The 14,206-nt window shown below is 32.6% G+C and overlaps 2 protein-coding genes across 3 annotated transcripts; one reads left to right on the forward strand and one right to left on the reverse strand.

The window, feature by feature from the left end:
* The first annotated feature begins 754 nt into the window (after positions 1-754).
* Positions 755-5,321, forward strand: LOC146538447 (uncharacterized). Its single transcript, XM_085186186.1, has 5 exons — positions 755-1,175; positions 2,043-2,190; positions 2,908-3,134; positions 3,897-4,143; positions 4,426-5,321. Exons 1-5 carry the CDS (start codon positions 872-874, stop codon positions 4,607-4,609), a joined length of 1,110 nt encoding a protein of 369 aa, XP_085042312.1. The 5' UTR covers positions 755-871; the 3' UTR covers positions 4,610-5,321.
* Positions 5,322-6,176: 855 nt separating this feature from the next.
* On the reverse strand, positions 6,177-14,030 carry Atac3 (Ada2a-containing complex component 3). Of its 2 annotated transcripts, none has more exons than XM_085186184.1 (10): positions 13,743-14,030; positions 13,181-13,253; positions 11,953-12,105; positions 11,297-11,487; positions 10,663-10,916; positions 10,227-10,309; positions 9,723-9,909; positions 8,928-9,313; positions 8,131-8,460; positions 6,177-7,683 (listed from the first exon to the last, which is right to left on the reverse strand). In XM_085186184.1, exons 2-10 carry the CDS (start codon positions 13,241-13,243, stop codon positions 7,468-7,470), a joined length of 1,863 nt encoding a protein of 620 aa, XP_085042310.1. In that variant the 5' UTR covers positions 13,244-13,253; positions 13,743-14,030; the 3' UTR covers positions 6,177-7,467. The 2 variants fall into 2 exon arrangements, with proteins under 2 accessions (XP_085042310.1, XP_085042311.1); XM_085186185.1 differs by lacking the exon at positions 13,743-14,030 and adding an exon at positions 13,336-13,709.
* Between the last annotated feature and the right edge of the window lie 176 nt (positions 14,031-14,206).

Genomic DNA, 14,206 nt, shown 5'->3' on the forward strand with positions numbered 1-14,206 from the left:
ATTTTCTCGAGTAGTGATCGAACTCACAACCAGTCGCGTTTACAGTCACACTTTGTGCCCCTACGCAACAATATTTAACAGTGGGCTCTTCTATCAATACTTTTTTTAAGCGTCACGCTGTATCCCACCTGTAGCAAGATTGGTAGAGTGAATATTGCACAATATTCCACCCAAAATCTTGCGTATTTAGTGCTGCGAAGCTTCGCTTTGTCTTTTTACCAGAGTGAGAAAATGAAATAATCAAAATAATGTATAAAAATAATAAAATGTGAAATGACAATAATGATTTCCCGAGTAAGAATCGAACCAACTAAAATCGAGTTAGTGAGAAATCTGCTTTAGAAATGTAAATGAAAAATATATAATCTTATACCAACTTTAAGTAAAATGCTCTACCAAACATAACTATTAAGCTTAATATACACAAATTTCTACTCTGAGTGGGTTTAAAATACAAGACAAATACGTGTAAAGTAGTCTATTCCATGTAACAGATGATTTAATGAAATACAAAAACATAATGTTAAATTATAAAACCAATACATAAGATATTGTAATTATAACAAAAAATTTTCTAAATTATAATAATTTAGATTGAAGAATTGTGACAACTTTGAAATGAAATCTTACAAAAATAGATATACTGTATACGAGACACGTTATTAGGCTGTATGGTGTAATGCTTTGGCGAGAACTCAATCATGAGAGGAAAAAAAATATGACGTTGAATTCATTCAAATGACATTGACAAATGACATTTGACATCAATACAAATACAATATGTGAATGACACTGTTTTTAGTAAAACAACGTAAAAACATTTGTTTTAATATTTATAACATAATTGGTGTATATTTTTACAACTATAGCAATGTCAGAGCGTGACAAAAATAAACGTCGCAGCGTTGAGAGGCATCGCAGTCGCAGTCGTGAGAGACACAGGAGTAGGGACAGAGATCGCAGCAGGGAGCGTAGGAGAGATTCTAGTAAAGACCGTCACAGAAATTCTAGTAGAGACAGGAAACGGCACAGCAAGGATAGGCATAGAAGTAGCAGCAGTGAAAGGCAAAAGGACCGTCGCTCAGACAAAAATTCACGGAATGATCATCACAAACATGATCGTGATAGAGGACGCAGTTCTTACAAAGAATTTAATGGTGGTGGACTAGGAGGAGGTGAGTAGAAGAAAAAAAGTATTCTTTAAGTACGTTAAATATTACTAGCTGTCACCCATAAGATTGTATGAAAATACTGTTTTGTTGTGATCCCCTAGCGATTACGAGAAATTTTCTATTAGTTTTCTTCTACAACCCCTAATTTGGCATGTGAGTAGGCCTACATACCAAATTTGACTTTCGTACTTTCAACTGTGAGTTGTGTTGTAAGTCAGTCAATAAGGGAAGATTGTATTTTTAGATTTAATAATTTTGAGGTTAAGTTGTTAATGGAAGTACCGGTGGCACTATTAATATATAAACAATTATATTCAGTGTTCATAATAAATTGTTTCAAGTATAAAATGTTCATATATTTTATTGTAGAAGAAGATATTTCTCTCTAATAATAACAATCTCTTATTAAATATTTTGATATAATAACTATGATTGGTTTACTGATTAGTGATTACTTATCACACTTTAAATTTATTTTTATATTTATATATTTAATGTATTCTTAAAATATCAAATTATATCAAATAATTTTTATTATTGATTGAGGCCCTCTTAGCACAAATGATGCGGAGTCTGATTATAAATATAACAGTTGTGGGATTTGAGTTCCCATTCATGTGGGAAATGAAAATCAAGTTAATTAGGTAACAAGGCTAAAGCGCTGCAATGGGTCCCACCACTCAGCATGTGATGCTTTGAAAATTTCCCTTCGAAAAGAAAGGTTCCTTCTGCTTATCCTATGTGAGCGGGATACATGTGTGAAGATGGAACAAACATATTTACTAAAGACTGGTTCACCTGTTTGAACTACACAATTATTTGCTGATTGACCTTGATTACTTGTATCAATTTTGATTAATTTTTTTACAGGCTTAGGAAGCGGCGGTGGTGGGGGACCTCCTCGAGGTCGATATAAACCTCAAGAAGAAGAATTTTTTGATGCCCGGAGAGAAGAGAGGGAGAGAATTGGGGAAATCGGAGTCTCATCTGTTTGGGGAAAATCACCTACTAGGCCTGAGTAAGTGTTTGTATATATAGAATTATACTAGCTTTTAGCTATGGCTATGCCTCCCTAGTTTTTCAAACAAGAAGTATGCTGTTGTCCCTACAGGCCTCTACAGCGTCACCAAGCTTTATTGCTTTATGGCTTTGCCTCTGTGGTCAATTGGGAATAACTATGACAAATTGTGAGAGTCATAGGTGACTTCCTTATAGAATGGGCTATCCAATGCACAAAATAACCACAGACAGCTATATATATAAAGACATGTTTTCACTGACTGAGATAAGATGCACGCACAGCTGTACCGCTCATGGTAGAAACATGAAATTTGGACTGATGTATATTTTCATAATGTGGACCCGCTAAGGGATTTTGAAAAATTTTAACCCTAAAGGGATGAAACAGGGGTTTCACCTCTTTCAGTGTGTATGGAAAAATCTTTAAATTACCACCAATTCTTATAAAAATCTCTAGATACTTCTCTAATCTAAACTAAAAATAATTTCAGAAACACATTTAATAAATATTCGTATACTTTATGCGGGCGAAGCCGCCCAGGTCGGCTAGTATTATATAAATATCTTTCCGCGCGCACGTTTATCTACATATTTATGGTTGTTTTTCTTAAAAAGAAATTATGTTTTTGTTGCTCCAAATGAACTATGTATAAAAAATTTAATCATAATATTAAATAATTCTTAATTGGTAATAATCCAGAATATAACTTTTTAGTTCTGATGATGAAGAAGTACAACAAAACAACACAGACACCACTAAAGATAAGAAAAAGAAAAAATCCAAAGACAAAGAAAGCACAAAGAAAAAATTAAAGAAACTGAAGAAAAAGCTCAAGAAAGCTAAAAAAGCTCGCAAAAAAGCAAAGAAAAAGTCCAAAGAGTCGTCAAGTAGCGACAGCAGTAGTAGTAGTGGTGAAGAGGAAATTTGGGTTGAGAAAGGAAGTAAGTAATATTTCACAAATTGTGGTATATATTATGTATTTTCACTTAATACAATAAATTATTTGAATTTTCCCGAATTGACTAATTGTGGCATTGAGCTCCACCTTCCAACATGAGGTGTTTTAATTCAGTTCTTATTGATGACAATTCCTGGATTTTTTAATATTTTTCTTTTAACTACTTCCACTATTTGTATGTATTATGTATAATGATGTAGGTATCATTTTTTTTTGATAAATAAAGTACTATAAAATTTCTTAGTTGTCTAATCTAATAGTTCTTATAACATTAATATTAATATTGCAAATTTCTAGCAAGTCTTTTCCATGTTTCAACTCAAATCAACAAAAAAATACCAACAAGCACCAAAAATAAATTAATCTTTACAATATAAACTTTAGAGTATAACACGGCCTAACACCTCGAGTAGGCCTTTCTCTTATATGACCCTACTTAATAGGGTATATCTTCCTGGATTGGTTTAAAACTTTATTATAAGCAAACAATAATAATAGTTGTGGGTTCGATCCCCACTCGAGGAAGGGAAATATTAATTTACGTTTATATTTCTATTTCTTCGCTCTGGTGTCGAGGCAAAGCGCGGCGTTGAGTTCTGCCAGTCAACACGCAATGCCTCCAGAATTCGGCAGAAAGTAGGGAACGGAGTGCTAACACTAGGTTCCCTCTGCGTATCCTGCTGTGGGCGGAATACAGCGTGAAGCTGATTTGATTTGATTTCTTTGAATAATATATTTATTACAGAAGAACACGAAGTCATCACAAGTAAGCCTAAAGACGATCTTGCATCAGAGCCCTACGGCCCTACGCCCCGAGTGGGCCCTACTCTAGGACACAAGGACTTCGGCAGGGCACTCCTACCCGGGGAAGGAGCAGCAATGGCGGCATACGTGGCAGAAGGGAAAAGAATCCCTAGGAGAGGTGAAATAGGGCTGACGTCCGATGAGATTGCAAGTTATGAATCAGTCGGTTACGTTATGAGTGGTAGTAGGTACGTATTACTGTTTTTTGGGCTAATTATGTAATATCTTTAAAATTAGAAGAAGAAGGTAACGATTACAGTTATGTGGCACTACTCTTGGCAACAGGGAATTTGGTAAAGCGCTCATAAGTTTTCGAGTAATTTCTAGAAAGAGAAAATTAAAGAACAAGATAGATAATAACATATATTGATTAAATAAAAATTATTAACAATTAATAGTTAACAAATGTAATAGCTATAGTAGAACAAAACTGTATGGCAATTACACAATATATTTTTATGTATTCCCAGACATCGTCGCATGGAGGCTGTACGTATACGTAAAGAGAATCAAATCTACTCAGCGGATGAGAAACGAGCGCTCGCCGCTTTCAGCAAGGAGGAGCGCTCCAAGCGGGAGAACGCCATACTTTCGCAGTTCAGGGACGTGCTACAGGCGCGCTCGCAGAGACGAGGACAGGGGAGGGAGGACTAAACTGATGACGTGGGGGACATGTCTGCTACTGAGAATCTGGGTGTCGCCATTGGAGATGTGTCCCCATTAAAGATATAAGTGTTTTTATTACAGTTACGTGTGTGGTACTGAATGGGGTCAGTATATATGCGCGCCCACGTAGAAGTTATCAAACAAATCAAACAGTTTTGTTTAAAATAAGTATAATTTAAATATCAATTAATTTAGAACCAGCTTGCTATTTTTAATAAGAAAATTATCTCGCTGCCTTCTCTAAGGAGTGTTCAAAAATCCAAGCAGGAAAGCAGGAATGCAATACTCTATACCTTGGAGCTCAATCAATATTTATCAAAAAACTGTTAAATAATGGAATAATTAACCATAGGCCCTATAAAATTTATAACTACCCAGCCATAGACATAAGAAAAACCAAATAATTTAATAAAGTAAATACATTTGTCCTCCATTCAATTAAAAATGTTCCATGTAAAAGTTTGATTGATTTTTAAATATTATTATATTATATATAGACATTTGCTTGCATAGTGTCATTCATAGTGGAAAAATGGGATATCAAACAAAATAATTTTTCTATATATTTTGTAAAAAAATGCCTATATTCGTTCACTATATTACCTTTTTTCTGTCAAAAACAGAGTAAACGTAGCAATGATTGTGAGGATCAAAGAATTTGGGAGAAATTATGATAAAAATAAACAAATTTGTATAAAAATATTAGTTATTTTATTTTTTTATTTAACAAAATTTTAAATATTATCAGTGACCTTACGTACCTTGTAACTAAGTTATTTACAAATTTAAAAAAATGAATTGATTTTTTTTTACTCTAGTGCATATAAAACTTTATTACTTTATATGTATTTAGAAACAATTTTTTTATGATTGGAGATTCGAACCTGCACTTCTTAGATACTGTATCCAATTATTAATCAATACATTTTATCGTATACCTAAAGATATTAAGATTTTTACAAATTTTAAATATTGATTAACTGGCACTTGGACGGTATCAAAGAGGCGCAGTTTCGAATCTCACTATGGTAAAATTTTAATTTCTAAATAATTTTGTTTCTTAGTACCATTTTATAATGTTCAATTTTATATTCATAATATAACATAATGGTACACCTTTCTCTACGATTTGTTTGATGTTAATATACATTAACTTAGTATAAAAGTATTAAAAAATGAAATTCGATGTGAAAATGACGAAATATTTGTTTTATCTTGGTTTAGCACATATAAATGTTATATTAAATGTATTTACATATCGCATAATTAGTGCAACAATGTCATATTTGCACCTTTTAAAATAATGTAGGAAACAAAGTTTATATAATATGGTCGATCAGTAGTGGCCGCACTCAAGTTAAGCTTTCTGAACTTTTCTCACTTTAATCAAAAGTAAAAAAATTCTAATATAAACATGCGCAAGCTATAGCTAACCACCTACTTTAACATTTTTTATAAGTTTTCTAAAAAAACAAGGCAAATCCGTCATTGTTGCAGCAAACGAACGATATATGTATATTTTATATCATGCGTGAATGATTATAATAAAGCTAAAAATAATAATCAAGCACAAAATAAAAATGGCGCAAGTCATTTTCTAACATTAAAAAGCAATTTTCTGATATTCTATGCTATTTTGCCCCAAAATTTGTTTTTATTTTCTACTTAGGCCACTTTCATTTTTCAGAATATTATACATTTTTAGTATTTGCGCCATAATTTGGCATATCAGTCTCAGTTTTCGAGCGATCGCATCGATATTACATAATAATAATAAAATCTGGTTATTATGCTTTTAGAATAATAAAAGGAGTATTGTTATAAATAAAATTTATTTTAAAATTGAATTGTCTGAAAATATACTCCAAATGAGAATTAAATAAATAGCGAAATATATAGTACGGTTGGCGTATCGTGGCCGCCCTGAAGTTACGCTTTTAACCAACAAAATAATCATAACTGAAAAAACAATCCTAAAATCAAGTATACAACCATTAAAAGCTAAGCCATAAAGGCGGCTACGACTCATTGACCGTTCAGTAGATTTATGAAATAAAAGTGAGAGGTAAGAGAGGTAGTGGGAGACTTCGGTTGACCTTCGCAAACACAGTATCAAAGATACTGGAGGAAGGTCACGTAAAAAGCATTAGGATCCCCGGAGGGCATGCATGAAGAGGTTGATGACAGTGGACGAGGCGAAAGAGGTATGTAGAGACCGTAGCGTTTGGCGCTCCGTTCTCTCTGACTCCCCCGCTAGGGATAAAGCGTGAAGCTATGTTATATTATTTAAATACAATTTGGCAGTTTAGCCTGTATAGTGCACTGAACATACATACAATAACTATTTAACATATTAACATAAATTAATTCAATGTGCGTAATACATAATATTAATATATAATATACAAAACAACATTCATTTAGATTTTTGAATTCTGTCACTCAACAGGTAATCCCTCGGAATTTGAACGGAAAATGGAGTGTCTTAACACAAGATTGGCCTTTTATAAAATTTAAATAAAATAAAATTGATTTAATTATTTAATTTAACAGTATATACCAAATTACACAATTACTTCTTATAATTTGCCATAATTAGCCAACTCAGTTTTTTATTTCTTACACTTAGGAAATTTTAGCTATCATTTCCGGATATAAAACTCATATATATATTTCGTGGTTCGTTTTACTTTAAACGTAATATAAATTTACTTTTTTTATCATACTTGGCAACTTAGTCAAAAAAGTGCACAGCTACTTTACCGAGGAGTTCTTAAAGAACTGCTCTAGTAAATATTTACACCATATTGATGGCTCGCACACAATTAAACTAAATGAGTAGTTCACTACGTATTCTTCTCGTACTTGGCCAACTTGGCTTTACAAGTGTTGAGCTCGGCTGCCAAGTTGGCGATAGCTGCGTGGGCAGCTAGTAGCTGAGATCGCAGGTACTTGACTGATGAGCTTTTGATGAATTGTTCCGGTATACGCACCATGTTCTCTGGAGATATCGCTAGGGGGTCGGTTTCCATTGGATCCGGGCGATCCGGTATGGGGATCGTCTGGTGGTAAAGTATTATAAAAATATTAGTTTTCTTTAATTTGATAGTAATTTAAACAAACTTTTGGTAGAGCAGGCATCGAATTTACAACCATATTGTTTATGACCAGATATCGTTTATGGACAACAGATGACAAAGTTCAAAACATAATATAATATTTTTGCTTATTATTTGTATATGACTAACATTTCAGAGTTGTAATATATTAATATATGCATTTATTTATTATAATTCAATTACAATTATTATTAAAATATATAAAATGTTATTACACAATAATTCTGAGGCAGATGATTGTCAGTTAGAAATAATATTATCATTTGCCCTACCAAACTATGATGCGGCGGCGATGAATTCATATCCTTTAATTTGGCGGGAACCAGAGAACAGAGTGCCTTGACAGTAGGTTCCCTCTAGCTACCGTTGTTATAAAAAACATAATATTACCTGTAAGCCCGACAATGTGACAGTAGACGCTGACGTTGGAGTGATAACCGGCATTGACAAACACGTGGACATACAAGTAGACGTAGACGTTGACGGAGATGTGGACATATTATTAATAGTAACAATAGACGAACATGTGGACGCATTATTAATAGAAACAATAGGAGTAGACGCAGAAGACGCTATTGGTAGTAAAGTGGGTGACGATGTAGATTTAGTTGTAGCTAAAAGACGGGACAGATTAGCTTTATTTAATAATAACTTTAGTGCGGGTCGTTGTCGTAGTTTATTGTCATTAGTTGAATTTGCCACTTGTACTAGTTTTACTTTCTGCGGACAAAGAAAAAAAAAATGTTTTTATGTAGTTTAAAAAAAGTACTTTTCACGCATTTTCCCCCACATAGCAGAGTAGGCAGACTAGACTATATACCTTCTCGTTTTACATACTTACATGACCGAGGAGATTAAGATAATTATTTCAAGTGGGAGTCATACCCACAAACATTGTCTTTACAGTCAGAAGATTTATAAAAAAGGTCTTTCTCAAAATAGTTGATATTCTTATATTTTTACAAACTTTGAATTTTTTTTATAGGACGGGTCTGACTGTGAGTTTATTTTCTTTTGTACCTTCTGGTAATAAGACAAAACATAGCACTTAGCACTTAGTTTACCAAAATTGGACTGTATTTGGGAAACAGAGTGCCTTAATACCCAGTGCTCTTACCCACATTGCTATATGCGGGATACAGCTAAGAAATGCCTGAAGCTAAGAAAAAAATCAGTACAACACTAACCTGTAAATCACTAGAGTTGATAATCTTCTTAACCATTTGATCAGACTTATTTAACGTAACTAACTTAACAGGTTTTCCCTCGCGAACTGAACGCACTGCCCTCGCTCGTACCATCATATTTTTACCCCCAACTCCGATACCCCCAAGGGCCCCTAAACCACTAATATTGGAAATATTAGTAACACTATTTCCACTAACAATATTGTTCACTATACTATTATTCACTGCACTATTGTTCACTATATTAGTGTCACTCATATCAATATCAGTGATAGTGTTGTTGGCAGAATGATCACTAGTTGATGAGTTAGTGATTGTGTCACCTAATACAATTTGATTTTCATTTGATTCGTTGCTACTCTCTTTTAACATTAATTTGCCAGCATCTGGAAATTACAAAAATATATATTAATAGAAAACTATATATCTAATATTAAATTCTCATAGAAATATTAAAACACAATCTTAAACCATTCTATTATTTTATTAATTTCACATGATTTCGATAATTAAAATTTTAATAAGTTAATAGTAAAGTATATAAAAGTAAATGTTGTAACATTTAATGATAAAGTATAATACAAATTATTTTTTCTAAAAATTAAAAAAAGAAACGAATTAATTATTATTTAACTTTATATTATTATCAATTGTTTTCTAATATTCATATTCAACAAACATTTGTTACTTCACTAGTTCAAATAATCTTTTCCTTTCTTTTACATTTATTAGACAAAGACAAAAAGTTTACTAATTAATCAGAACGAAAATACATACTAACACTCAATTTCATACCTGACAACACTACAGTACGACCACTGCGTAATGCAGTCAATACAGTACAGCCTCGGTCAGCTGGTAGTAGGGTGATACCGTGGGCACGTAGTAACGCAGCGCCTTCGGCCCTACTCGGGACTGAACCCGCATCTACTGTGGTACTTGGTGCTCCCGTTGCATTTATTGACTTTGATATGTTTATTGGCTGAAAGGGAAAGTATTCATTATTATTATTTTTTTCTTTACATTGTATCCCACTAATATATCAGCACAGCATCTAACTGTAACTGATTGTGGGTTTGATTCCTACTCAGGAATTATTTTCATATCCTTGATCTGGTAATAAGGAAAAGCCCGGCGTTGAAGTCCGTTAATCAATACGCAATGATTTGAAAATTCGGCTTTAGATTATAAATGGAGTGTCCAATCACTAGTGACGCTACTCTGCTATATGTCGGATACAGCGTGAAACTGAAAAAAGAACAAGATATAATACATAATCTTTATAGTACAAACAATTACCTCAGTTTTAGATTCTATAATGATAGTCTTTTCCGGATTTATTTTCACTTTAGCCTGCACTATTGGTTTAATATCTTGCATCTCTAAAATTAATAATAATAATATGAAGTAAACAATTTCTTTTTTTTCAAATAATTAAAAAAAAGAATATAAAATGGTATATTCTATTGCTATTGCTATTTATAAAAAGTAACCATTTTTTATTCAATTGGCAGGTGATATAAAAATGAGTTAAAATTGTACATTTTAAAATAAGTAGTGTTCGACCGAAATAAGGTTCTCAGCCGCAAATGAATCTTTGGCTTCATTATCAGTTTCGGTCGCAATTTTTTATTTCTTTGCTCTGGTAAGTTTTGGTGGAGACAAAGCCCGGGGTTCAATTTGAGATATGAATTTTAAAGGTAACTTTGATAATTTATGATTTAACAATACTAACTTTGCAAAGACCCAAACTCCTGCACTTTATCATCATCAGCCGCACTTTGAGCCGTCTGAGCCGCTTGAGCTGCTTCAGCTGCGTCGAACAACGCTATAACGTCTCTCCTTCTATACTTTATAGCTAAACATCTGGCGGTTTTACGAAATTTACACTTTGCTTTCATATCAGCACCGCGACGTAGCAGTTCAGCTACCACTGCAGAGTGACCTTTGGCTGCGGCCCAGTGTAGTGGTGTCATTTTTAACATGTCCCTGCAAAATTAAATTATTCTTTTTATTCAATTAGGTCATTGGAAGCACTTTTGGATAAGTAGTTTCAGTTCTGCTGGTGGAAGTTATCACCAGCTCGGAAAGCTTTTCTGCTGAGAATAGCAGGCGAGTTACTCAATATGTAAACAGCATTAGAATTTAATTTCACGCACCATTATTATTACTGATTCTTTTTAGCTCCACATTTAACATAGCAGAGAAGTGTTGAGACCCTCCGTTCTCATTAAGACACTTCCTTCCGTCGAATTCTCCAGACATTGTGTGATGAGTGGCGGAATTCAATGGCGTGCATTGCCTCGTTGTAAGTAATAAAAGTATTAAGTATTTCATCCTTCGAATATAATAGTTGGATCGAGTAGTACCTGCAGTCCGGTATAGCTCCGTGCTGCAGTAATAAAGTGACTACTGCAGCATGGCCGGAGTGCGCTGCAAGGTGTAACGGCGTCCTCTCAACTTTGGTGCGTGAATCGCGGGAAACTCCCGCCCGGAGTAACACGGAGCAGGTTTCGACGTGATTGTTTGCTGCTGCTAAGTGAAGGGGCGATGTGCCTAGCTGCGGAAGAGATAAATTGTAAATAATATTAGTTTATATTCGGATTTTATTGCAGCTTCACGCTATATCTCGCAAATAGCAGGTTCAGCAGAGGGAATCAAATGTTAAGATACTGCGTTCCTTATTTTTCAAGATATTACTTCTGGCGTGGAGGTGCACAACGTAAAATAAAATACAAAATCGCGTTTACAGTACGACGCTCTCTCATTGCGACACCAATGTGCCTCAAATCCAGAAAATATGTTGATTCTTTAAAAATCACTTACATAATACATAAATGTAAGAATTATATCAAAGCTATTTCTTAGGATAGTGAGTGCTATAATATTTGTTTCACCTGAAGTCTTATATAGAAACGAAACAAAAGAATATTATATGAAACATATAATACATATAAACTAATAAAAAATAAGTCAAAAGTTCATTTAAATTAATAAAAAAATATCCAAAATATAAATAACTCACCCAATCAGTAGTAAAAGGAGCGCCTTTCGCCATCAAGTCCAACACAGTGGCAGTGTCCCCCGCGCGCGCCGCCAGCAGCAGCCGTCGCCCCAGCTCCAGGCTGCTGGCGGCGGCGCGGGCCCCCGGCTGGGCATTGTTCTCTAGGGGGTCTGACTGGGAACAAAAATATATTTGTTTGTGCTAATTAAACCGAAAATATAAAATATACATATTTTTAAATATAGTATCGTCGACGAATTGTGGTCATCCCGAAGTTAGGAACTTTGAGCTAGGGAAGAAAATAATCAAAAGTAAAAAAAAAATTACGCAGCCATCTATAGCTAACTTTAAGGCGACCACAACTCTTCGACACAACTATTAGTTAATAATATTAGTTCCTTAGATTTGGTATTTTTTATTATTTAACTTGTGTATTTTTTCATGTAATGTGTATATTCTGTTGGTGGACCTTATAAATAACTAAATAAATTTGTTGTTTGTCTTTAAGCCCTCAAATCTCAGAAAATATTTGTTTGAATTAAACATTGTGTAGTTCTATCAAGCAAGGCTTTATCAAAAACAAGGGAATAGTTTCTATGTAACTTAGTTATTTTCTTTTGTCAAAATGTGAAAAAAATCAGTTGATAATACAATTTTACAAATGTAAAATTAATGAATGAAAACAGCATCTCAAGTTCAATCTCAGAATTAAGTGATTTATAAATAAGGGCCTTAAGTGCGGCAGGTAACTCTGACCACAGGTAAAATGGTCTCCATGTGACTAACATGAGATAGTATAGCCTATAACTATCCTTGTTAATGAACGCAATCCATCAGAAAAAATGTTTCAATTCGAGCCTATGAAACTCTTTAGCTTTATAATATCTCTATAAGTATAGATATGAAGATAATTAAAATAATTCAACTAATTTTTTCTTCAGAATATCAAATAAAAACAACATAGTTAATGATAAAGTAATGTATAGTATGGCTAGACTTTTATTACTTCAATTAACTTATATCAATTCAAATTAATAATAACCAAAAACATTATTGAAATACTATACAAGCTGTCAAGTATTAAATTAGTATTAATTAACCGTATATTTAAAAAAAAATGTAAAAATACAACACAAAAATAAAAAACAATTCACTTTTGTTTTATTAAAATATATATTTTATAAATAAGGCAGAATAGTTATACAAATATAATTTTATAAATTAAATATTTCTCTATAAATTTACTTACTGGTATAATTCTAGGGGATGATAGTCGTACAATCACATCTTCACCACAAATATCTGTTGTCATGTTTAAAAACCTAAAAGACATACAAAACATTTTACCTTAATTTTCATATTTAACATAAATAGATAAAGATAATTATTTGAATTAGTAGTTACCTCCATAATTACAAATTGTGCGATAAAATTTGAATCAAAAAATTATTTTATAATACGAAATTTAACTCTACATATACTAATACAACGACAATATATTAGAAAGATCTGTTTAAAGTATTTACAACGCCCCATAACAATATTCGATCGTGACATTGTGCTTATTTGCGTTGTTAATTGGTATATATATATTTTGATAATTGCTGAACTTTTTGACGACTTTTCTTAACTTTAGTCTCTTCTCTTCAAAAGTAAACAGAAACAGGATAAGGATGTTGAAATCAAAGCTTTTACAATGCACTTTCGATCAATCTCACACTTCCTTTTCCTGTCACGACGGAAGTTCTCTAATAGGTGTACTATTTGTGTCTATTTTGAATAAAAATAATAAAAGATTCACAATCACTTACGTATGTCATTAAAACATTACAGTTTTGCTCGTATATTGTTATTATTTTATATCAAAATGTAGACGTCAACACTTATTTGTAAGTTTTTACTCTCTGCGATCTAATTTTATACCGCGAAAACAAATGTCAAGTTATTTTTTTCTTTACATTTGTGATGAGTGTGGCCAAATATAATGAAACCAGATATTTTCTAATCTAAAAGAGAGGTTTAAAAGTTTAATTTATGAGGAATATCTTAAAAATATACTTTGTTACAAATATTTGAAGGTTATTTTCTTTTTAGAAAATAAATCGATTGGTAAACCTGTTTTAGTATAGACAATGATAATCTATGGAATATTTAAATATTGTATATTTTTTGATTTTATCTATAATATACGTTATTTTAAACAATAGGAATTAAATATGAATTTTTGTAATTAAAAAAGATTGCAAATATTTAAAATTAAAAGATAAAATTTTAT

The sequence above is a fragment of the Heliconius melpomene genome, chromosome 6 (genome assembly GCF_056956725.1).
Source record: "Heliconius melpomene rosina isolate 202511_hmr_F chromosome 6, ASM5695672v1, whole genome shotgun sequence".
Taxonomy (NCBI): domain Eukaryota; kingdom Metazoa; phylum Arthropoda; class Insecta; order Lepidoptera; family Nymphalidae; genus Heliconius; species Heliconius melpomene.

Bases quoted from the DNA above. Each gene is read 5' to 3' on its own strand.
- LOC146538447 (XM_085186186.1), top strand. From the start codon at position 872: ATGTCAGAGCGTGACAAAAATAAACGTCGCAGCGTTGAGAGGCATCGC. The intron at 2,191-2,907 runs GTAAGTGTTTGT...ATAACTTTTTAG, and splicing joins AAATCACCTACTAGGCCTGA to TTCTGATGATGAAGAAGTAC. The intron at 4,144-4,425 runs GTACGTATTACT...ATGTATTCCCAG, and splicing joins TACGTTATGAGTGGTAGTAG to ACATCGTCGCATGGAGGCTG.
- Atac3 (XM_085186184.1), bottom strand. From the start codon at position 13,243: ATGACAACAGATATTTGTGGTGAAGATGTGATTGTACGACTATCATCC. The intron at 9,910-10,226 runs GTAATTGTTTGT...TTTCCCTTTCAG, and splicing joins TTATAGAATCTAAAACTGAG to CCAATAAACATATCAAAGTC. The intron at 8,461-8,927 runs GTTAGTGTTGTA...CTTTGTCCGCAG, and splicing joins TCAACTCTAGTGATTTACAG to AAAGTAAAACTAGTACAAGT.